This window comes from Lontra canadensis, unplaced genomic scaffold (genome assembly GCF_010015895.1).
Source record: "Lontra canadensis isolate GAN:19392208 unplaced genomic scaffold, GSC_riverotter_1.0 scaffold18, whole genome shotgun sequence".
NCBI classification, from domain to species: domain Eukaryota; kingdom Metazoa; phylum Chordata; class Mammalia; order Carnivora; family Mustelidae; genus Lontra; species Lontra canadensis.
Window position 1 is genome coordinate 6,528,236 of NW_022631012.1, and position 23,170 is coordinate 6,551,405.

Below are 23,170 nucleotides of genomic sequence, written 5' to 3' on the forward strand. Positions count from 1 at the left end.
TGTGAATCACATACTATTACTCTCTGGATGTAAATAATATGCTGCAACTCACACATACCTTATTCATTCTCTTCCAACAATTCAAAAACAGTGAAGTTCTTTCAGCAACTTTAGCGAAAGTGTTTATAATTGGTTTAACAAGAGCAGAAAGAGAAAATGTTCTGACAGTACGAGTTATGTGACCAAGATCATTCCTGTTTATACCAGACAGTGGAATTCTATTTTCTCTGATATCGGGGTTCCTTTGGCTACAGGAAAAATAAGGTATCAAAATTAATACCCATGTCAACAAGCCCTATATGGCTGTCTTCACACACCCCGTAACCTACCATACAATTTTGTCCTTTTTGCATCTAGAACTTGTGTATCGCCAAAGAGAAAAATATCTGTTGTGTTAGCAATAAGTAAGAGTGATGACTTAGAAAGTGAAGCACTGTGTGGTTGGGATCTGAAAGCACAGAAGCTGTGGGATGAATTTTTTTCTTAATAAACTCGTCTGAACAGAATATTTGTGATTTCAAGCCTAAATATCACTACACATAAAAATAGTTGATTGCAAAAAAAAAAGAAAAATAAAAAATAAATTCTCGGTTGCTTAACTTTATTAGAAAAATTAAAATTATATGGAATGTCATTCCACGAGAACATTTTATAAAACTATTGTTAAAGTTTTATATAAGTACATTGTCTAGATCAAGAGATGTAGAATAAAGGGGTCTGGAGCCAAAGCAGGTAACAGAAATAAGTGGATGAGGCCAATGGGCACTGGGTGTACTCGCACCTTTGTCGTCCAATCTGAAAAGGTCAGCCACCATTCAGCTCTAAGAGCTGATTTTTGGTTCATAAGATTGTCTGACATTCTTAAAATTGAGAAAAAATATTATTTTTATGTGGGAACATTCATATTTTCAAGGCTGGCAACTTAACAATATGCTGCAATCTCTTGATAGAGCAATAAAACCCAGCCATGGACCAAATTTAGCTAATCACCGAGGAGTTTGCATTTCTGAAACTAGATCAGCCAATCCAATAACCACCTGGTATTTTACTTGATAAAATTAAGATTTGTATAACTTATTATCTAACTGGATGCAACCATCAAAACCTGGAAGAAAAATTGTGTACACAGATGAGGTAAAGAGACTTAGCATGCACCTAAGGGGTTCTTTGTTCCTTACTGGGAATCGATTAATGCCTTATGTTTCGTTATAGCCCTAGGGCATAGTGTAGTATCTGTCACATGACAGGTTTTAAGTAAATATTTGTTTAATTAATGAATAACTGAACTTTGGGGGCACCTAAGTGGCTTGGTGGGTTAAGCCTCTGCCTTCGGCTCAGGTCACGATCTCAGGATCCTGGGATCAAGCCCCACATTGGGCTTTCTGCTCAGCAGGGAGCCTACTTCCCCCCTCTCTCTGCCTGTCTCTCTGCCTACTTGTGATCTCTCTTTGTGTCAAATAAATAAATAAAATAGTTTTTAAAAAATGAATAACTGAACTTTTAAATTTTGATTACTCTGAGGATTATACTCATACTTGTTAACATAAAGAATTAGTAACCTAACCTCAAAATATGAGGTTGGCTTAGAAAGCAAGAACACTTGGGGTGCCTGGGTGTCTCAGTTGGTTATTGGACTCTTGATTTCAACTCAGGTCATGATCTTGGGGTCATGAGATTAAGCCCCATGTTGTGTTCTATGATCAGCATGGAGCCTGCTTAGGATTCCCTCTCTCCCTCTCCCTCTGCCCTTTCCCCCACCTTACGTGTGTGCACATACACATGCATGATCTCTCCAAAAAAAAGAAAGAAAAGTAAGAACCCTTAATATTTTCCATATTATCAAAAGAAATATATTCTAACAATTGTTATGTTGTACTGACCAATAAGGTCTTTTTATTTTTCAGTGTTCCAAGATTCATTGTTTATGCACCACACCCAGTGCTCCATGCAATACGTGTCCTCCTTAATACCCACCATCAGGCTCACCTAACCCCCCACCGCCCTCCCCTCTAAAACCCTCAGTTTGTTCCTCAGAGTCCACAGTCTCTCATGGTTTGTCTCCCCCTCCAATTTCCCCCAATTCACTTTTCCTTTCCTTCTCCTAATGTCCTTCCTGTTATTCCTTATGCTTCACAAGTGAAATCATATGATAATTGACTCTCTCTGCTTGACTTATTTCACTCAGCATAATCTCTTCCAGTCCCATCCAGGTTGATACAAAAGTTGGGTATTCATTCTTTCTGATGGAGGCATAATATTCCATTGTATATATGGACCATATCTTCTTTATCCATTTGTCTGTTGAGGACATCTTGGCTCTTTCCACAGTTTAGTGATTGTGGCCATTGCTGCTATGAACTTTGGGGTACATATGACCCTTGTTTTCACTACATCTGTATCTTTGGGGTAAATCCCCAGAAGTGCAATTGCAGGGTCATAAGGTAGCTCTATTTTTAATTTCTTAAGGAATCTCCACATTGTTTTCCAAAGCGGCTTCACCAACTTGCATACCCACCAACAGTGTAAGAGGGTTCCCCTTTCTCCACATCCTTTCCAACACTTGTTGTTTACTCTCTTGTTAATTTTGGCCATTCTAACTGGTGTAAGGTGGTATCTCAATGTGGTTTTGATTTGAATCTCCCTGATGGCTAATGATGAGGAACATTTTTTCATGTGTCTGTTATCCACTTATATGTCTTTGGAGAAGTGTCTGTTCATGTCTTCTGCCCATTTTTTTTTTTATGTGATTATCTGTTTTTTGAGTGTTGAGTTTGGGGAGTCCTTTATAGATCTTGGATATCAGCACTTTGTCTGTAGTGTAAGGTCTTTTATAACATAATGGAGAAAAGCCAGATTTTAACTCGAAACTGTAATGTAACAACAACCCAAACCAAGTATTTGTATGATAATTTTATTTTACAAAGTGCTTTCAATATGTGACTTCTCTTATCACTAGAACATTTCTCTAATGTAGACAGATATTATCTTCATTTTAAAGATAGAAAACTTGAACTACAAAGGAAGCTAAGTGATTTTATAAAGTCTTGCAGAAAATTAGCTATAGAACTGAACTTAATCTTTCCACCCATGCTCTTTCTTTCCTGGTAAGGAGACAGCCTGCAGTGTGACAATAAAGCATAGAATCAAATTAATTAAATTTGTACAATGGCACCTTCCTAAACAGGATGGGAAGGAAATTACTTCTGTGTGGCACAGAGGAGGAAGGCAAGAATGAGCATAGAAGGAAAGTATAATATTTTTCAAGATGGTGTGTAGACATCAGGGTACCTTATTCATCATGACACCAGTTGCATGTTGGTTAAATCATTCAGCACAATGAGATTGATCAGCTTGACCTCTCTTGTTTCACTTAGAAAGAGATTGCTCTGTAATATATTCATTTCATATATATATATATATCTATACATATATGTAGATATATAGATATATATATCTGTCTGCCCCACTAGAGTGGAAACATCATGAAGGTCAAAGGTTAAGAAATAATAAGAGTTCTTAAGCACTCTCTATGAGAAGAAACTAATTGAATATTTTCATTGGTTAATGAGAAACATATATATTGGTGATAGTGGAGCTAATGGTTAAGAACACAGGACTTGAAGTCAGTAGATCTGGGTCAGAAACCATGTTCCATCAAGGTCTAGCTGTGCAACTTTGGGCAAGTTACTCCACTTCTAGGAGTCACAACGCCATCTGTAAAGACGGTGACAGTGATAAAACAGAACCATAAGTCTGTAGTGAAAATTAAAGAAGTTAATGTTTGTAAGAAACCAGCAGGATTGTGGGTACCTGATACGCACTCAATAAATGTTTCAGTGCTACAACATACTGAAGTTTCAAATTCGGGAAAGTGCTACAGCTACATGCTGATCCCTGTAGTTTTGAAGAAGGAGCATTCGTTGGTTCTCAAAAGCAAAGTTAGATGCCGAGAGAAAATCTTTTAAAGTGACCCAAAATGTATTTTTAGAACAAACTTTTAATGTTAACATAATGGAGCAAAGCCAGATTCCACATGCGATTTGGAATATAATAATAGAACAAAGAAGAAAAAGGCACAGATGCAGTGTGCCTATCACTACAAATGATTACAGACAGAATCGGTTTGCAGACACAAGCTCACTGACAGAGAAAACCGGGTGGCATGTCAAGGTTTTCAGGAGCGAAGACCTGAGATTTGGCTGGTCACAGAGGAGACACTCAAAAGAAGGAATAGGTGCAATACTATCTTGATAATTTTCCTTGTTTCTAGAAATAAACATATTTCACAAATTTATTATCAAAGTCCAGCCTCCTTTTTTTTTCCAGTGTGTACTTGTGCTTAGCTCTTTCATCGTTCAAGGTATGTTTTCAGATGCTAATTGCTCCTCTGCACAGGCAAAAGGAATGAAATTGTATAAGTACATTAAAATGAGGAAAAGAGAATGTTGATTTCTTAAAAGGGAAATGACACATATGGAATGATCTCCATCATACTTAGAGTGATATTTTTATGAGAAAACTAGAGCCACGTAATCGAAATGGTTTTCTACCCAAAAATAGCAGGAAAAAATGAACAATCACAGAGCACGTACCACACCAACAATTTAGAAGAGAATTTAATGCCAAAATAAGGTAATGAACTGCTCCACTGACGCCTCTCCTTCTGGGTCTTTACTATTTATAGAATCCAATCATGCAACCTGAAAACTTCTGGGAAGTGACACTTTGAACCCTCGATTTTCAGTTCGGCGGCTCACGCAGAGGAATGCCAACCAGACTCTAACACAACCAGAAGAATCCGCTCTTGGAAGTCGCGGGTGTTGACTCAGAGAACGTCCTCTGTTTCTCCTCTGCTTCCTTCCGGGTCTGGGTTACATTCCAGTGGCCGGGGGGACTCCGCCATTGGAATCTCCTCTCGCAGCCTCACGCTCCCTTCCTGGGTCTCCTCACGGATCAGGTGTGGCTGGCAGTCCTGCTCCGAGCTACTCCACACGTAGCCGGGTAAAGTCACGTGGCTGTCGGGCTGGCGGCCGGCTGTCCTGGGGGTTTTGCCGGAGATGAGCACCAGGCGAGTGCTGGCCGCCCCCTGCGACTGGCTGCTGGTGCTGTGGGTCAACGTGGTGAGCACGGAGCCGTACCTGTGGCCGCCGCAGGGGGGCGTCCTTTTCCAGTCGGTGGAGAGGTTCCACCGACTCCACAACTTCTTCACCTCAGACTGAACCTAAGTCGCAGGAAACAACGGTGCGTCAGAAACCATCAGGGAGACCTGGAGCCCTGTGACTTGGACGTTTGCGCGTCAGGGATGGTTATCACTGAGTTTCCACCATGGGTGCCAGCGACTTGATGTACATAGTCTCTCTCAACTTCGAAAAACCTCGGAGGTAGGTACGCTACCAGAGATGAGCAAGCGGAGGCTTTGAGAAAGGTGAAGGGACTTACCGCAGATCACTATTTTAATAGAATTTCAAATGCAGCCCATAGAAACATCTGACGTGGGGAGCCTGGGTGGCTCGGGCAGTTAAGCGTCAGACTCTTGATTTCATTTCAGGTCATGATCTCAGGGTCCTGGGATAGAGCCCCTTGGCCTGGGGGCTCAGCGGGGGCGGGGGGGGGGGGGCCTGTTCAGGGATTCTCTCCTTCTCCCTCTGCCCCTACCCCCACCCTACTTGATATTGATCTCTCTCTCAAATATATAAATCTTTTTTTAAAAAAGAAAGAGAAAGAAAGAAACATCTGACTTGTGGGAGAGGGAAAAGAGGCTTATGCCTTGGAAGAGAAGGAAAGATAAATAGTGCCAGCTGTGGCTGAAGAATGGCATGGAATTTACTCAACCTGAAATGTAATACTATCACTTTTGCATAAGCATACTGAAGGAGGAAAATACGGGGAAGAAACTTATACCATGAAAAGCAAGCATGCAAATGCATTATTAATGGGGTGGGGCTCTTGCTTCCAACCTGTGGTTGAAGATTCTATTCTACTGCTATTGCCATTTACCAAAAAGGAGCTTATCTGGGAGTTCTGTGGAAAACAGTAGAAATCTGGTTAGCTGGTGTCACCTGAAAGCACAGTAGGGCTACTTCTCCCCAGCCAACCCCTAAATGAACTGAAAGCGTCCCGTCGCCATTGTATAGTCTTAAATATATCAAAATATTCTTTCTTGTCTCAAGAAAACTTATGTTGTTTCTTATAGAACTTGAAATTAAATATCAGTTTAAGTATTGACTGGAATACAAAATTCACTGTCCTTCCAAGTATCAGTTTACACTCTAACAAGTTGGTATTTTGCTATCAGAGTTTCCAACTGAATTGACATTGAAAAGTGCTACGAGAGAAAGACTCTAGCTTATTTACATTAATTCTTGCTTTCCTCAAAATCATTTATGATTGAAATATCTCCTTTCTCCCTACTCATTTTTTCCTGTAGTTCCTGGGAATCCTAAAGAGATTAGGTCACACCGTGATGGCCATTTACAAGCTTACTTGGAGCTAGAGCTGTGGGATATGGGACGGGGGTGGGGGGTCCTTCAAACCTACCTCTCCATTGCAGTAGCAGTAGATGATAGACACAAAGAATCCCTGGGGAACAGAAGAGAAGGTTAGCATGCTGACAACTCATGAAGTTCACAGCACTCAGGCACCTTGGATCATAATACATACATTGAAAAACTGGGTTGTGTTTTGCTTCCTTCAGGAAATTTTATGAACTATTCTCTCCTAGTGTTTCCAAATCTTTAAGTTTACATTATATTTGTCTGAGATCCTTCCTTGGCGTCAGCTGAACCAAACAAAGTAATGGGATAAAACACTCTAAGACACACAAATAACTGATTTCTTGTTGGAGGCCACGGCACGGTTGGAGTGGAGGACCAAACCAGGCCCTGACTTGTGTCTCCTTTAAAGTCCAGACGCCTTGACAAGGTTAAGGACGGGAAAGTTGAGTAACACTGAGAAAGGGTCTGTGCTATGTGTCGTGTGCTCGCCTACGTGACTTCCCACACGCTCTCCCTACAGAAGGGAACAATGTGGTCAGGATCATGAATTCTTAGTTGGTCCTTGTTATTCCTATACTTCCCATAACCCACTCCCTGGTTGATTGTCTTGCATCAATAGTAGCTAATGGCATTAGCCGTGACTACCTGGCATCACGAGGTTTGCTTGTAGTTAATGTAAACTTGTTATAGGAACTTGCGGTCATCTGACTAGGTACTGATGTATTACTCCTCCCATTGTGGTCTGCCTTATAAATGCTTGTAAGATGTGGAATAAAATCGGCACTGTTGGACATCCTCCTCAGTGCTCCTCCTGCCCCCGTCTCTTTGTTTCTTAATTTCTTTTCACCATCCTCTTACCTTCACATTCCTGGTCGATTTGTCACACTGGCCGTGACAATTTCTATTATATTAGCTTCATTTATGCTGTCACTCAAGGATTACAGAATATCCCCTGGTTGGTAAGAGATATTTATACACTGCGAATGCTGGAACTATGGACACAGGCTATTATATGGTAAAAAGACAAAGAAACTTTTTGTTTTCTCGTTCAAAAATATTTATTGAGCTTCTACAGGGCAAACTGCTCAGCATGCCAGGAATAAACAAGTCAATCAAGACAAAGAAGGTCCCTGTTCCCTTAGAGCTACATTCTAAAAGGAAATATGGATGATGGATAAAATATAAACGACTTGCCACACTAGAAAAATGTAAAATAATAAGAGCTATGCAGGCCAAACAAGCGGCGTGAAAGAGAATGGAAAAGATACAATGAATGGGGAACTCAATGAAGACCGAGTTGAAGAGATGGCATTTAAACTGGTTTGAGTGACAAGAAAAAGGCTTGTGAATATTAGCAGGGAGCACCTTCCAGAGAGAGCGAACAGTAACTCTGAGACAGGAATGAGCTCAAGGAACAGAAAGTGTGGAAGTGCTAGTGGGGCTCAAACTTAGCAGGTGACTGGGAACATGACGGCATGCAACGTCACAGTTGGACAGGGTCCCTGTCACAGAGGGCTGTGCCCGGCAACAAATGGCATTTGGATCTTATTCTGAGTGCAGTGGGAAATCTCTGGGTACTTCTGGTAGATAACAGACATGATCAAATTTACTTTTAAGATCCTTCAGACCCTTGTATGGAGACTAGATTAAAGGCAGCCGTGGGAGGCAGCAAGTGAGTAGCCAGGAGGAGAAGAATGGTGTCCACAGAAAGCCATGTGAGAGATTATGGTAATCATATTTTCAAATGAGATAAAAGGGAAAGAAGCTACTTTTTCCTTTTCTCCCCCTCTTCCTGTCTGCTTTTTCTTTGGCTTTCATTTATTTTCCATACACACATGCTAGTCTGTTCACATTACATATTCTACAACAATATGCTTTCTTGTCTCATTGCCCAGGCGTATTTGTGAGAAGCAGCTCCTGCTCTGGTCAGAGGTTAAAAGCACAGACTCCAGAGAATAATGCCTTTTCATGGCCCTGTGGGGACATGAAAGCCTAACAGAGGGGCAGAGAACAAAGTTGCAAGCAGGGAATAAAAGCAAAATGCAAGAACCACATTACTAGCTGCCCTCTCTACCTGAAAGGAGTTGAAGAAGAGCTCACAGTGCATCCGGACCTCCCAGCCCAGCCCCGTGAAGGAGTGCGGCAGGCACAGGAACACGATGTAGTGCACTCCAAAGACCAGCACAAGGACCAGGGTTGATTTGGCGAGTTTCCTGAAAGAGAATACCAAGCCCTTATATTCATCAACTTCCAGTGCCCGTCAGTAGAGACAGCTTGCTGGGAAAAAAGCAAAGCTTACCAGAGGTAAGGGGGGCTGCATTTTTTCCATCTCTTTTGACCCCATGGCTTCTGCTAGCCTTTATTACCCTCCCTCCTCTTCCTGCCCTTTTATACTAAATCAAGTCACTTATTCTCATTTCCCAAGATTATTATCCCTTAAATCTTTCTAATCCCATTTCCACTCCTCTGGCATAGGATGCTATTTTCATAAAGCCATGAAAAGCCCCTTTTCTCTGCCCTAAATTTATTTTAACATCTATGTTTGAGATACCGCCATCCTTGTTAACTGTCTTTACTTTCATAGAGTACATTTCTTCATTTTAAAATTAACTACACCCTAAGTTCTTCTTACATTTGGATCTGCATTAATCATTTCGTATTTTCTTATAAGCTGCATGTGGTCAGTAGTTCCTACTTTTCTAAATATCCTCTGTCAAATATCCTACAGAATATCTACAGTTCTAGGTTTTGTACTCTTTTTTTTTTTTTGCAAACTAAGCAATGTGACTTTATTTCCCATAACTACCTCTTCATATACATTTTCTTGTGTAACTGGAGGAACCCCAGGTTTCCAAGATGTTGGTTGATTCTAAAATGGCCCCCAATGATCCCTACCTGGTATTTACATTCTTGTTAGTCCTCTCCCCTTGAGTGTGGGCAAAGACCATGAACTTGCTTCTAACTGATCAATTACAGCCAAAATGATGAGCTGTCACTTCAGTGATTACATTTCATAAGAGTATAACTTTCATTTTGCTAGTAAAAAAAGAGAGTTTACTAGCAAACTCTCTCCTTTGTTTGGTTCAAGGACACAAGTAACCATGTTGTGAGTTACTCTACTGAATGGGAGAGATGGCAAGGAGAGGTGGCATCAACTAACAGCCCGCAAGAAACTGAATCCTGTCAACAATATACTTGGCAATGGATTCTTGGAAGTGGATTCTTCCCCAGTCTTAGGATAAGACTGCAGTCCTGACAGCCATATCAGCTGAGTCTTGCAAGAGATTCTGAAGCAGGAGACCCAGCCAAACCATGTCCAGACTCCTGACCTAAAGAAACAGTCAAATAGCAAGTGTGTTGGTAAGCCACAGATATTTGCAGCAATCCATTTGCACAGCAGATAGCTGATACACCCAAGCACATCATGTGTTTCTGTTGTACTTTTTATTCAAGAAATAGCCAAATCTGGTTGATTCTTTATTTCTCAAATATTCCCTTCTTTACAAATCATTTATACCTCAGTAATCTCAAACAACTGCAACCTTCTCCCTGTCTCACTAGTCTTACCGCCAGCTACTTTTCTTCCTTCTTTCCTGCCTCTCTTCCCTCCTTCCTTCCTTATGTACTTACTTATAAACTTACTTAGTTCTCTTCTTGGAAATAACCTGTATGAGTGAAGCTAAACAGAACTGGATTCAGGTTCCAGATTTGCCATTAACTTCTTGAGTAACTGTAATTCAGCTTTCTTTTCTCTAAAATGAGGGAACAGGGCCCAGAAGTTTATAAGAGCTCTCACAGTCTAACGCTTTCGTAGGGAGGATCATCTTCCAGACACATCCATTTTCCTACTATAACCATCTTTCTGGCTCCTGCAGGAGCTGGGTATCCCACAGAATTGTACTAAAATGCCTAAATTAGTCATTTGGAGTTGCACACCTGCCCCATCTCATTCTCCTCTGCCTCTTGTATCTCTCACTAGTGGCCAGGCCTTCTACTCTTCTTGGCTCAGAGCCATCTGCTCCGCCTCACACCCAGTTTCCCTGGTGGTCTAGGGGCTTTCTCCTATGCTGCTCTAGTCCCACACTTCCTACCTTGACTCACCTATAGTCTACTTAATTTGAAAATTCTACCCAAAGTCTGTTTCATTCAAGGCAGCATCTCTGATAAGACAATGGATTTCTCTTACCTAACTCATTCTCTCAACTTTCGGAGGCTCCTCCTAAACCTGTCTAGTGACTATCCTCTTCACATCACTGCATATATGAGCAAGACACTGTGAGTACCTTCATGATGTTGTAATTCACTCTAATCAGATAAAGGGGAACATACTTGCAGAATTTTAGAAGTCTTGGTTAACATCAATCTGAAAAAAACAAAAATAAACAAACAAAAAAACCCACCCTGCACTTCCTCCTTTAAGATGAATGGATAAATCCCCCTGGAGACTATTCTCAAAATCAAGCTAACTTTAATTGCTACTATTGTGTGTGTCTAGGAACCAAAAACTAGGTTAAAACAAAAAGAAAAAAAAAAAAAAAGCAAAGAAGAAAAGAAAAAAAAAAAGAAAAGAAGGGAGGGGACAGAGGGAGGGAGTGAAGAAGGAAGGAAGGGAGGAAGGAAGGAAGGGGGAGGGAGGGAGAAAGAAGTAAAACACATTGTGAAATGATCACAAATGTAAAAGTTTACGGAGAGTTTGGTTCAATGCAGAGTAAGAAAAAGCTGTCAGACTAAAATTTATTGGGAATCCTGCTAGCTCAGCCATCTGGGCTTTCTCTCTCCCTTTATCTGTGACTAGGCTCTTTTATAAAAGCTCTGTAGAGATAAAAGTGAACTTGTAGAAAACCAGATAGTAATTGAATTCATTTTCTATTGCTATGAAACAAATCACCACAAATTTAGTGGCTTAAACCAATATCTATTTAGTCTCTCTCGGTTTCTAAGAGGTCCCTCAGATCTTAACCACAGACCTTCACAACACGTCAGATTACTTCTTCAAAGCCTGCAAGACAATCTCTCTCCAGACTGCCAGTCACAGGAGTGACTACCCCATCACCTTTCCAATATAATGTAACCTAATCGAGGGAGAGATTATCCCATCATAGGTCTTGCTCAAGAAGGTGTGTGAAGGATGAGGATTATATAGGGCATGTACACCAGAGGTAGTAATTTTGGGGGGGGGTTCATCTTAGAAATCTGCCCTCCACAACAGTGCAAATAAGTTCTGTCCATAGAAATGCAATTTGTGTTCAATGCAATGCCACTAATTACAGCTCTGTGAATGTTAATAATTTGTTAATTGGCATCCATTTGTAAATTCATTTTAACATTTATAATTATCTGTTAAACATATGCAATGCCTTACCATTTCCTTCATTAATCAATGAAATAAAATCTTTGAGGCGTGTTCATTTATGATTACATCCTCTTTTAAAATTTATCCTTCAATGACAGTGAACAAGTTGAAGCAGTGGCATGTGCCTGGCCAATGTATACATGGGTCATCTCTCTGTCTGTTCACTTATAAGATGGATTTTTCCACCGACATCAAATCATGCAGCCATCCTGGGCACTGATTTGCTTGGTGTCCATCTGGCCACTCATGCACATTTTACATCTTTGCAGCCCGGCTCTCTAAAAAGGCACAGCTGTCTAATGAGATGATCAGGGTTGCACCAGCTGAAGTGGCCTTCTGGCTTGCTGGAGACATGGTTGTGGCTCTGCATCCAAGAGCAAAGCCATGGGAGGAATATAAAGGAATCAAATGGTGTGTAGGACTCAGCGTCCTACTTAGAAAACAGATACCCAATTCTTGCAATCTCTCTCTCCAGGTCAAAAGTGCTGGAAGTTTTCTACTTTTCTTTTAAGAGTCAACTTAGCTTTTTAAAAAAGTAGTATTTACCCTAAGCCTTTTTCAATCTCTCTTGAGCTTGAATCTTTCCTTTTTTTCTATACACATAACACTTTGGAAGTGCGTTTCTACTAGCACTGTTCTCACTTTAATTAAATCAATCTCTCTCTTTCTCTCTTTCTCAAATTTTTTTCACAGGCAGAAACCATGTCTTCTTAACTCTCAATCTCTTGCATGGCACAAGAAGGGTAGTCAGTCAATGAAGCTATTGGCTATCATGCTCCTGTCATTTCCTGTACCGGTTGCCTTCTTTTATTCTGCCAACCACGTGAGAGAGCCATTATTTTCTCATGTCCAGATAAGGATAGAGGCTCAGAAAAGGAAAGTATTCACCCAAAGTTAGACAATGAGTAGAGGATTCAATTTAAAATCTGTCCTCTTTACTATCATATTGCATAACAAACACTGATTGCATTTATTCCAAAAATAATAAATACAATTTTTGTCTAATATTGAATCGAAAGTCAAATTTGCCAAAATATTCAAGTGTTCTTTTCCACTGAATTTTGCATTTTTCATATCTCATGTTCTTCCAGTCCTGACAATCTTCTCTTAAGGAAATTGAGTTGTAATATAAAAAAGAATGAAATGCATTAGCCCTATTGTTAAATCTGATAGATTATTTAATTTTCTACACAATTTGAAAAATCCTTCTTGTTTTAAAATAACTAATGTGAACTACAGATACGTAGAATGTCACTTTTGAGAGAAACTGGGTAAAGGATATATGTTATATATTACATACATATATGTATATTATTTTTACAACTCTGTATTACTTGTATGTTTTATTTTACCTCTGTATTACTTTTATAACTGCATATAATTCTGCAGTTATCTCAAAATAAGCAGTTTTTTAAAAGCTGACTGTATTATTTCATTTCAGTTTTTTTGTTAAGATTTTATTTATTTATTGGAGAGAAAGAGAGCAAGAGACAGAAGGAATAGTGGGGAAGAGCAGAGGGAAAGGGAGAAACAGACTCCCTGCTGAGCTGGGAACCCAACAATAGGGCTCAATCCCAGGACACTGAGCTCATGACCTGAGTCAAAGGCGATTCATTTCAATTTTAAGCCACTATATCAATGAGGGGATACCTTGTCCTTTTCCAAAGTCTGTCTTTATGTGTGTGCACATACTCACCTATCTCAGCTTTGAAAGATGTTTTTAGTCTTTCAGAGAGGAATAAGCATGGAAATGTGTTTAAAAAATGTTTTAGATACCACCATTTGGAAATTTAAATATAATATACTATGTTTTTTCATTGTTAGCAAGAATATTTGGTATTTGAGCATTTGTTTGACAAATGTAATGACCAAATGAAATATAAGTTTAAAGGTACAAAAATAAGTGGATGTAAATTTAAATACTCAGTTAAACTTCAAAGATAGAATTTCACTGGGATAGAGACACAAATTACACTTTTCTAGGTCTCTTTATTTATAAAGTGAGAAGATATTTAAATCAGGTGATCTAAGACCTCAGAAGCAAAATACTGAATTCTCAAATCACTGCCAAGTAAGTAACCACATGTTTCTCTCCAAAATGAAAGATGAAGTCATTCCTCACCATCTTATCTGTAACTTTGAACATTATTAAGAATTTAAATAGGTTTCAGCTACTTAAAAATAAATGTATTTGGCTGGAAAATACTTTCCCTGACTACTATTAGCCTAGACCCTGTTCAAATTAATGGCTCCAAAATTTAAAAATTTCCAGGCCCCCAATTATTTAAAATTTATCCTGAATTCTAAATAGTAGATTATTTTAATCTTTGATAAATGTTTCTCTTCCCTTATTTTGAGAAATAATCTCCTATGAATGAACTCAAAGTATTGTCTATTCTATTTTTTACATTAATTCACCCTTTGTCCTCTCCAGAGTTTCTCAAATCTCTTGGGAAACTTTTAACTGAAAGTACAAGTTCACATCATTCAGAACTAGAGAAATAGGAGCTTTTATTCAGGGCTAGAAAAATAAACTTTCAGAAACCTTTGTACTGTTCCACTTTACGGAAAAGAATGGAAAGCTATTTACGTTTTCCATTATTCTATCATCCTTTGGCCTTTGTCTTCATCAATGGGATGTAACATGAGACATGCTATGAGTATAACAAAGGGCCATCACTGGAAACTCTCAGGCATAATTTATAATGCTACCGCTAACAGCACATTACAAATGGCTGGAGCCTACAGCTGCTGGTTTGTTCATACTCCGCAGCCTATTCCAGACTCCAGTCCACACCCAGCATCTTTTCTTCCTGACAGTGAATGTTGCCTAAACAGTAGAGGGAAATGACTCAACAAAGGGCTTTGAGAACATTTGTGACACAGGACCAAAATGCTGACTATGGTTTCTTCCTTTCTATGTCTCAGATAGCATTTCCTAACAAACCAAGACAAAAAGAAATAGATATTTATGAAGATCAATTCCACCAGAAGATCAAATCCACCAGACTACTGGATGTGTATATCCAGTTGGGTAGAGGCTGCTGTTATTCAGAACTCCCAAAATGATCATTGGAAAAAGTTGACACACCCTTAAGATAGTTCAATAATGATTATAGACACTCAATTTTCCCCTTTCTTCTTGAAAGACTGAAAAACAGACCTCACTCAATCAGTACATTTGAAAGTTCTTAAAGATTTACATTCAGTAGAGGCCAGTCTGATGAACCGATTGGAAACAATACAGCAAACTCAATTTCTTGATATTTTCAGTTATATTATTTTAAGAACACAGATAAAATTGTCTGCCAAGATCATCAACAAGAGATTTTCTAGGAAGTCACACAGTTTATGGGAAAATTCCAATATGCTAAGAACAAATTAAAATTTTATATTACTTAATACTTAAAATTTAAACACATTAGGAAGGTTTTGGGTTATTTAAATTTTCCTAAAATACATATACTCTCTTGATAAATTGCACAATTAAACCAAATGAAAATTAATATGCATAAATTTATCTCTCAGAGACATTTCAGATCAATCAATATCTGTTCTTTCTTCTAAATAGTAACACAAATATTTCCTCTGGTGCGTACCTGTCCTGCAATTACCTGTATTGTTTTCTTGTGTCATGCCCAACTGCATTGGTCTCCCAGATTTTGGTAGCCAGAACTCTAACAGTATTCAGAAACAGAATAAAATTGAGCTGAAAGAGAAGGTAATATTGAAAAGCATTATTAAGGGAGTCTCCAAGGTTTTTATAAAAATTTGTATAAATTAAACTTCTTTGTATTCAAAAATTGAAAATTACCTATTCCACAAATGTGAATGAGGTACCCTGAGATAAGATATCGGATGGTTAGTGATTCATGAGTTGCCCTCATGAAAACATAGAGATAAAAAGTCTCAATAGCACTGAATAGAAATACCAGAGGACGATCTGCAAGAACAAATGGGGAATTTCCAAACGAAAGTTCAGATAAAGTCTGTGGCAGACTGGCAGGATAAAGAATAATAGTTACTATGTAAATTTAACTAACTGCTCTTTTTGAAATTAATTTCCCAGCTTCTGTGTCTATTTTAGGGAGAGGAATAGCAGAGTTGTTTGGGGGATGGTGTCCCTCTTATAACAAATGAGAAGTACAGGGTGTTGCCTTAAAAGATCAGTTAATAAAATATACCCATGTACATACACACTGATAGCTCCTACACCAGTTGGGTAAAATTCCAAATAATTACTCTGAATAATTTAGGGAAGTAGAGAATAAAGGTGAATTAGGAACTAAGTTATCAACTACTTATTTACTATTCTAAGTGTATGAGGTAAATTGACTCTTAGTCATCACAACAGTTCCATGAGATAGGCACTTCATTGTCCCCATTTTGTGGGTAAAGAACCCGAGTAACAGCTTCCACAAATTATCCCTGATCACACAGCCAGCAAGCAGCAGCGCCCTGAAGCCGGTGCGACCTGGATAATGGAGAGTGGGGACTCCACCATAACATCATGCTGCCCATAAAACAGAGTTGAGTTATAGCAGATTGAGATGAAGACATAAATTTCTTAAAGAGCAGGATTGATTAAGAAAAGATTGTAAAGAATCTAAAATAAATCAAGTTTTAAAATCAATATCAGAAACAGCAAACAGTAGATCTAACAAAGCAGAAGAACACATTGAGCAATGTAGAAGACCACTGAAGACTCTTCCCAAATGGGGGGGATAAAGAACAAAGACCCGTATGATGAGGGGAGAGATGTTTACACGTATGACATGGAATTGAGAGTCATCGTACAGATTTATTTCTCTCTCTGTAGAAAAGATTATGATAAACTGAAGGAATCAATAAAAATATGAGAGGAAAATTCCTTTGCTAAAGGAAGATCTGAGTCTATAAATGACCTTACACACTGGGCAAATGGAATGAAAAAAACAAGACCAATTGGAAACTTCTGGTGAGATTGTTAAATTTCATTTTAAAAGGTGTAGAAATAACTCTAGAGAAAATTATTTAGAGAGTCCTTGTATCTCTCATGTGCACTTCCTCTAAAATTTTGCTTAAAGGTCTACTTCAGGCAAAGTACAGATAAAACAAAGAAATAGGAAACTGAGAAGGTGAATAAAATGACCACTCCCTAAGCATTAAAACTAGTCACACATTGAATAAATTTTATGCAAATATGGCTTTTAAATAATGCAAACATAAACATTAGATTCTTTCTCAATTAAAAATTTAAAGATGCATTCAAAGTGAACCACAAATGAATCAAAACAAAGAACTCAAAATTTAAGTTTTGAAACCTCTGGCCCTTCAGGCTATCTCAGAGACTTTGTTCCCGGAGTCCCCTTTGCCTGGATCATTCTTCCACTTCCTCTGCTCTCCTTTCCTTACTAGGTTAGCTCGTTCCTAGGTTTCAGGCTGAATGTCAGCTTTTCTCAGAAGCCTACCACAGCACTTGTCATACTTAAATGTTCACCTTACCCACTCTGCTTAACCTTCATGAGAATTGGTGTCTTTTTTTTTTTTCAGATTTTACTCCCAGATACACAAATGCCAATTAATAGAATTACTGCTATTCTAATATCCAAAGCCAGAATTCAGTGAGGGATCCAACTTCTATTTTAAAGTTTTGGTGGAATGCCTAGGAAGCTCAGTTGGGTAAGTGTCCAGCTCTTGGTTTTGGTTCAGGTCATGATCTCAGGGTCGTGAGAAAGAGCCCTGTATTGGGCTCCATGCTCAGCAGGGAATCTGCTTGAGATCCTCTCTGTTGCTCTCCCTCTGCCCTTCCCTCCTACATTCATGCTTGTTTGTGTGCGCTCTCTCTCTCTCTCTCAAATAAATAAATCTTCAAAAAATTAAAATTAAATAAATAAAAGTATTGGCAAATAATTTTTGATAGCATATATGGAGCATATTTATTTATATAAAACCATGCTACATATAATGCAAGTGTGAAAAGCAAATATTTTATCCAGAGTTGATATATAAAATACTATAAACATTACCTTAAAAATGGAGAAAAAACCTTTTTCCCATAAATTCAAGAAAAAATCTTGACATGTTTTGGAGCACAAGTGAAAACAACATGGTCACAAAATGTAGTTATAATCTTATTTTGTCACACTAGCTATGTGACCTTTATCTGCGTAGGCTTTAGTTTCCTTCTCTAGAAATGAAAAGCTTGCATGAAATGGACTCAAAGATTCCGTAATCATACCTAACTTTGCTTTGGGCTCTTATTTAACCTCTTTCCTCTTACCAGTTCTCCAGGGCATCTACTTTGTATGCCAGCTTTATTTCTCCAACAAGTATTTATTGAGTGATCACTATGGGTCAGGAAACTTGCTAGGTACTAGAAATACAGACATTTAGGAAAATATGGTCCTTATGACTTAGTGTACAAGACGGACTTTCAACTATCAGAAGTTTTATACATTGTGATGATCTAGAGAAAAACCTCACCTTGCTCTTTGGGTTATAACAGGTGACCTAATTTAGACTGGAGGCATCAAGAAGGCCACAATGAACAGTTGCATTTCAAGGGAGGGATAGAAGGAAGTACATTCCAGGCTTCTAAGAATGCAGCACAGAACATGGAGGAGACAGAGGTGGACAGGTTCAAGGAACTGAAAGGAAAAAATGTGGATGAGGCATGACACGTAAAGGGTGCAAACACAAGTGACAGGGTCTTCCCTAGACTACTGGGGATGTTGGATTTTACTGTAAGTGCAGGGAGCTTATTGGGTAGGGACACTGACCCTGAAGTTAGAATCCCACTCTACCATTCACTAACTGTGTGATTGGGAAGTTTCTCCACTTCCCAGATCAGATAAATCTATGTAAATAAAGCACTAAGAACAGTGGCCACTGCATGGCACTATGCAGTGTCTGTGGTTATTATTTGCATCATCCTTTCTAGCTTCAGGACACTAAACAGCTGAGAGGAAGGGACACCTCACTCAAAACACTAGGATGGAGTTCAGGGCACATCTCTTCCCTTACAGACTGGTTCTACAATAAAATGAGGGAATCTTAAAGGGAATGGTGATAATTGAATTATAATACTAAAACAAAAAGGTAATTCAGTGAATAGAAAGGTGTTCTTGAATCTTTGATTTTTTAAAAAAGATTTTAGTTATTTATTTCAGAACGAGAGGGAGCATATGTCCGGGGGGAGGGAGAGAGAGAGGGAGAGTATCTCAAGCAGGGCTCGATCTCACAACCCTGAGATTGTGACCATGATTTTTGAGATTAAATGGATATTGTGATACTGGAAAAATACTAAAGAATTTTTGCTTTGAAGGTGTCATCATTTAATCAAGAAGATGAAAATGGATTTCATCTAAGTTTTCTTTAAAATACATACACAGGGTGCCTAGGTGGTTGGGCAACTGCCTTCAGCTCAGGTCATGATCCTGGAGTCCCAGGATCGAGTCCCGCATCGGGCTCCCTGCTTGGTGGGAAGACTGCTTCTCCATCTGACCTGCTGTCTTCTCATGCTCTCTCTCGCTCTCATCCTCTCTCTCAAATAAATAAATAAATAAAATCTTAACAAAAATAAAATGCAGATGCATTGGGCATACCATCATTTCTAGCTCCCTTTCCCCAATGGGGAATTTTCTAGAACCTCTATAATCACCTAATTTTACTGTTTTTCTTTGCAATGTAGAAATCTCAGCAAATAAACTTCTCATGCATGTTGACTGTGAGTAAGTAACTAAGATCTGCAAACAAAAAACAAAGCTTTGGTTAAAAATCAACTGTTTCAATGGAGGATGTCTCATGATGTACTTTTGTCCACTGTTCTTTGCTTCAATTCTTAATTTGGTAAGGATTTCTTGGAGTTTTAATATGTCTTTTCTTTTTGTCAAATGAAAACTCGTACTTAATGTTCTTAAATGTGCCGTTTTCATATAATACTTAATTATCTCATTTCACAATTCCAGTACAAGGCACTGAGGACACAAAAAAGTAATAAGACCTAAGTTATCCCCTTAAAAAGAGGATGGTAAGCGATGGACGAACAAATACAGTGGAGGAGGAACTAGGAAGAAAGAAGATGAAAGGCTGGCAAGCACAGATGAGGACAGAATATCAGTGGATGAAAGGGAAATAAGAGTAGTAAAGGCTAGACACTACTTTATAAAGTTAATTTGTATCTTTAAGTTCACTAATGTTCCCTAGGGATGCAGTTTATCGATAGATGATTTGATGGGATAGTTCATCACTAGACTAAGATAGCAGTACTTCATTAAAATTAAAATGATAACAGTTTATAAATTTAAGTCATTCATTCCTTTATCCACAGTCTGTTCCCAGTTTCTCCTAGGACATTGAAATGGGATCTAATTTGCTAAAGGGCTGTTTTAGCAAGGATACAAACTGGCTTCTCTAAAAGTCTTCTATATTTTCTTTCTCCCTATAAACATTTACTCAATGGCTTTTTGAAATGATGAGTCCTTTTCAAGCTTCTCTCTTTCTGTTTCTGTATTTTTCCTATGAGAGAAATAAGCTTTTCTCTGATTCTGGATTGATCCTACAAAACCTCAGTCCCATTAATAGTTGTCCCTCTGCCATCAAACATGGCAATATAATGATAAACCTGGTGATGCATTATGTTACAGAAAACAAAATGAGAAATGTGAGAAATTGGAGATCAAAGACCAAAAAAAAAAAATTTAGTTAAAAATTAGGCGGCTGCATTACTTTCAAGTGATTTAACAGTTAATATGGGAACATAAGTCCTCTTTTTAAGATGTTTATAATCTTGAATTAATACAAGTATAATTTCTTCATCAAACCATGGAGAAGCTAATGAGATAAAATCTTCAAGGGAAATTAAGAATAAACATTTTGGGGACTTGTATTAGACACAAAGAAGAGTAAATTTATTTTCTTTTACAACACACATGTAATAATATGTAGGTGAAATACAACAGACAGAAAAGGTACATGCAATATGCATTGTTTACTCCAGTCTTTTTCCCATAATAATAATATGGGAAATATTAAACATAATCCATGACCTATCCGACAGGGTTTATGGATTATGTTTCCAAACAGAATCATCTTAACTCCTTGGGGAAGGTGTGCCAAGGGAGAGCTTTAGTCAATGCTTTATAATGAATCATACTATCATTTTTCTCTCTCTCAGTAATTCCTCCATTCTTTGGCTATTTGACGACTTCTCCTGACCTACTACCAAGTGATCAGAACGTTAAAGTGGAGCCCTAATATAATGTATGCAAAGGGGGAAAAGTTTTAGAACCTTCCAGCTCCTTGAACATGTACAAGTTCACAGATATTTTGAAGCCCCAGAATTGCATCCATGTGCTAGCTGATTAAAGGGAGGGTGTGTGCTTTAAGTATAGATCTCAGTGTCACCCGTGAATATGAGTGTGATCCCCAGTCCAGGCTCCCCCAACAGCTATTGCTATAATGCAAGTCTCCTAAGCCTTGGTAGAACAACGTGAGAGAGCACACTTCCCCCTGGTTTTAGCAGCAGTTTAATTATGCACCCTTTTTTCTTTCTTTCCATCACATAAGCTTTTAACACTTACCCCAATAGCTGCTAAGATTGGGGCTTGGTAAATCCACTTGATGTTTCCAGAACTAAGTTCCCAGCATCTGAGACATGAAAAAGAACTTTCATGAATAAAGTGGCAAAGCAAATAGGCAGTGAGAATTATGTAGCATTTAAGTTTTACTGAACATTCTAGTCCCAAGCTTTTGATTAAAAAATAAGTAGACAAAAAGAAATCTCATAAAACACCCAAACCAGTAAAAAATGTGTACTAAATGTGTTACTAAAACCAGTAAAAAAAATGTGTAATAGGACCTAGTTTCTATACTATTAGCGATAGAAGATTATAAATATTATTTTCAGAGCCACAAAAAATTATCGTGTTTTAAATATGGTGCACAGGAGTACCTGAAAGATGGCAGAGGATCAGGGGACCCTAGTTCAACTGGTCCCCTGAATTGATCTGGATATCTATCAAACCATTCTGAACACCCACTAAATCAGTCTGTGATGTAAGAAGATATATCTGAATCTCTACAAACAATATCTCAGGGAGTTGTTCTCGAGGTATGAAGCAGGGAGCCGTGATTCAGTGGGCAGTTATTGGAAGATAAATGGAAGGGGGAGGGAGCATCTGGAATCCTGTACCTCTGGAGCACAAAAGCCTCCCTCTCTGGGGACCAGGCACAGACTCGCAGACTGGTAGTAGCAGGGAAAGGACTTTAGGGCAGCCCCCCAGACTGAAACCTGGAGGTGCCGGGGGGCGGCAGTGCTGGGGAGGGGCACGTGGGAACTGGAGGCAACTGGCGGTTTTAGAAGCACAAAAGGCAGAGATGTGCCTGGACCTGGAAGCAAGGGCTGGGGGTGCTGCTGTGCGGTGTACAACCCAGGATGCGGGTTTTGGCAGCACAGACAGAAGTGGCGAAGGTGTGGCCTGGAGTGCTCACCAAACAGACAGATTTCTCTGTTGAGACAGAGGTTTGGATACAGTCACTTCTGCTCTGACTCTTGGCGGGGATGCAGAAAGCCGCCAGAGAAAGTTGCCAGCGAACAAAATCCCCCCAAAAGCAGTTTTCACTGAGCCCATTCCCCCACAAAGAGGGCAGGGCAACTCCACCCAAATAGGGTTGCCTGAGTAGCAGCATGGCAGTTCCCTCCCCCAGAAGACAGGCTCAAAGAACAAGAGGCTGACAACCCTACGGTCCCTATGAAACAGATGCATCCTGCTTAGGTTGTGGTCAATAATTTGGACTCTGTACATTCCCTCAATGACCCCTCAACAGAATGACTAAGAGTAGGAACTCCCAACATAGGAAAAACTCAGAGACTGTGATCTCTGCCACAGAACTAATGGATATGGATTTAAGCAAGATGTCAGAAATAGACTTCAGGGTAACAGTTATGCAGATAATAGCTAGGATGGAGAAAACAATTAATGACAACATATAATCTCTAAGGGCAGAAATGAGAGCTGATCTGGCAGGACTCAAAAATGATATCAATGAGACCCAATATAATCTAGACATTCTAACAGCTAGGGCAAGCTAGGCAGAAGAACAACTTAGTGATCTAGAAGACAAACTGATAGAAAAGAAGGAACAGGAGGAGGCCTGGAACAAATAGCTTAAAATCCATGAATTAGAGAAATAAATGATGCCATGAAATATTCCAATGTCAGAATTATTGGGATCCCTGAAAGGCTGTCAAGAGAGGACTAGAAGTTATATTTGAGCACATTGTAGCCAAGAACATCCCTAATCTGGGGCATGAAACAAGAATTTGTGTCCTAGAGGCAGA

The 23,170-nt window shown here is 39.0% G+C and overlaps 1 protein-coding gene across 1 annotated transcript in view; it reads right to left on the minus strand.

Moving 5' to 3' along the window:
• Nucleotides 1–4,825: 4,825 nt before the first annotated feature.
• Nucleotides 4,826–23,170, minus strand: part of PTH2R (parathyroid hormone 2 receptor) — an 86,783-nt gene continuing 68,438 nt past the window's right edge. The window contains exons 9-13 of the mRNA XM_032860271.1: nucleotides 21,411–21,477; nucleotides 15,462–15,556; nucleotides 8,569–8,707; nucleotides 6,538–6,579; nucleotides 4,826–5,221 (exon numbers count right to left, since the gene is read on the minus strand). Coding sequence (XP_032716162.1) covers nucleotides 4,826–5,221; nucleotides 6,538–6,579; nucleotides 8,569–8,707; nucleotides 15,462–15,556; nucleotides 21,411–21,477 — 739 coding nt within the window. The remainder of the gene's footprint in view (nucleotides 5,222–6,537; nucleotides 6,580–8,568; nucleotides 8,708–15,461; nucleotides 15,557–21,410; nucleotides 21,478–23,170) is intronic.